The sequence below is a fragment of the Trichechus manatus genome, unplaced genomic scaffold (assembly GCF_000243295.1).
Source record: "Trichechus manatus latirostris isolate Lorelei unplaced genomic scaffold, TriManLat1.0 scaffold00045, whole genome shotgun sequence".
Taxonomy (NCBI): domain Eukaryota; kingdom Metazoa; phylum Chordata; class Mammalia; order Sirenia; family Trichechidae; genus Trichechus; species Trichechus manatus.
The window spans coordinates 12,623,891-12,625,097 of record NW_004443981.1 but is presented as its reverse complement, the minus strand read 5'-3'; the positions used below and the strand labels follow the sequence as shown (position 1 = coordinate 12,625,097).

At 53.5% G+C, this 1,207-nt stretch overlaps 1 protein-coding gene across 1 annotated transcript in view; it reads left to right on the top strand.

Moving 5' to 3' along the window:
* Nucleotides 1-519, top strand: part of CCNK (cyclin K) — a 14,555-nt gene extending 14,036 nt beyond the window's left edge. The window contains exon 11 of the mRNA XM_023731662.1: nucleotides 147-519. Coding sequence (XP_023587430.1) covers nucleotides 147-519 — 373 coding nt within the window. The remainder of the gene's footprint in view (nucleotides 1-146) is intronic.
* Nucleotides 520-1,207: the final 688 nt, after the last annotated feature.

The following is a 1,207-nucleotide window of genomic DNA, read 5'->3' as shown; positions in this document are numbered from 1 at the left end:
GCCTCGGGCGGGCAGCCTGGATGAGATAACCTGACGCCTTTTCTTTTTCTTTTTTTTTTTTTTTTTTTAAACAAAAGTTTTTGTAATCAACTTGAAGAGTAGCTGGAGCAGGTGAGCAGCAGGGTACCTTGTATAATGCTGGACAGCGGCCGTGTAGACAGTGGCAGGCAGTGTGGGCAGGAGCGGGAAGTGAACTGGGGGTGCTCCCGTCTGCACGGGGCAGACTGGCTGGAGCGTAGCTGTGCAGGGCCGCTGGCGGCGCCTGACCCGCGTCGTCGGGAGGCCGCCCTGGGTGACTTGGTGCTGGCGAGCGTCTTAACCAGCCACATTGGCTCAGACCATGGCTGCGGTCGGCCGCTGTCCTGCGAGAATCAGTGCCTATTTTTCCTGGAGACTCAGTTTTCAACAGTCCGGCTCCGTCTGGAGTCACACTGTCTTCAGCGCTTTCGTTCTGCAGCGTCGTCTCCTACGACACCAGTGGGTCGGAGGAGCCGTGTTTTTGATTTTCAGTTTTTCTGAAGGGGTTGCCTCCTTGGATGGCTGGTTTCCTTTTTCTCGGGGGAGAAGGGAGAAATGTACTTGGGAAGTAATGTATGTTTACATCGATTTGCAAATTCCTGTACATAGAGATATATTTTTTAAGTGTGAATGTAACAACATACTGTGAATTCCATCTTGGTTACAAACGAGACTCCTTCAGTCAGTTATCCAAATAAACCCAATTCTGAAACTGCCCCATGTGTGTTATGGGAGGGGGGCCAGGCCTCGGCAGTCCCTGGGTTTCAAAACCCCAAAGCAGATCCTCAGCCCCTGGACTCACAGCCCCCAGCCCCCACCCATCTCCCAGGGCACCTCCAGGGTGATTGGTGGCCACTCCCACGTGCCCGGGGACTAGCCTGGCAGCCCCAGACGGAGTGTCCACACCGAAGGGAAACGTTCACGTGTACCCACGTAGACCACAGGCGCCTAGGGTAGGAAGGGCTTGGACTGGAGTTGCTTTTCACAGTGGCCTGTGAGCACATGGAAGCAGCCTGCTCGGGCCACCCTGAGCCCCCCGCCCCGCCACCCACAAGTGAACGAGTCGAGCACCGGCAGAGGCTTGCAAAGGCCTTTATTTATCTAGCTCAAAGTAGACACTATCACAATCTTATCTGGTACTCCTTTTACTAAAATAGTTCAAATCAGTGTTTTTACCACACTATCAAAA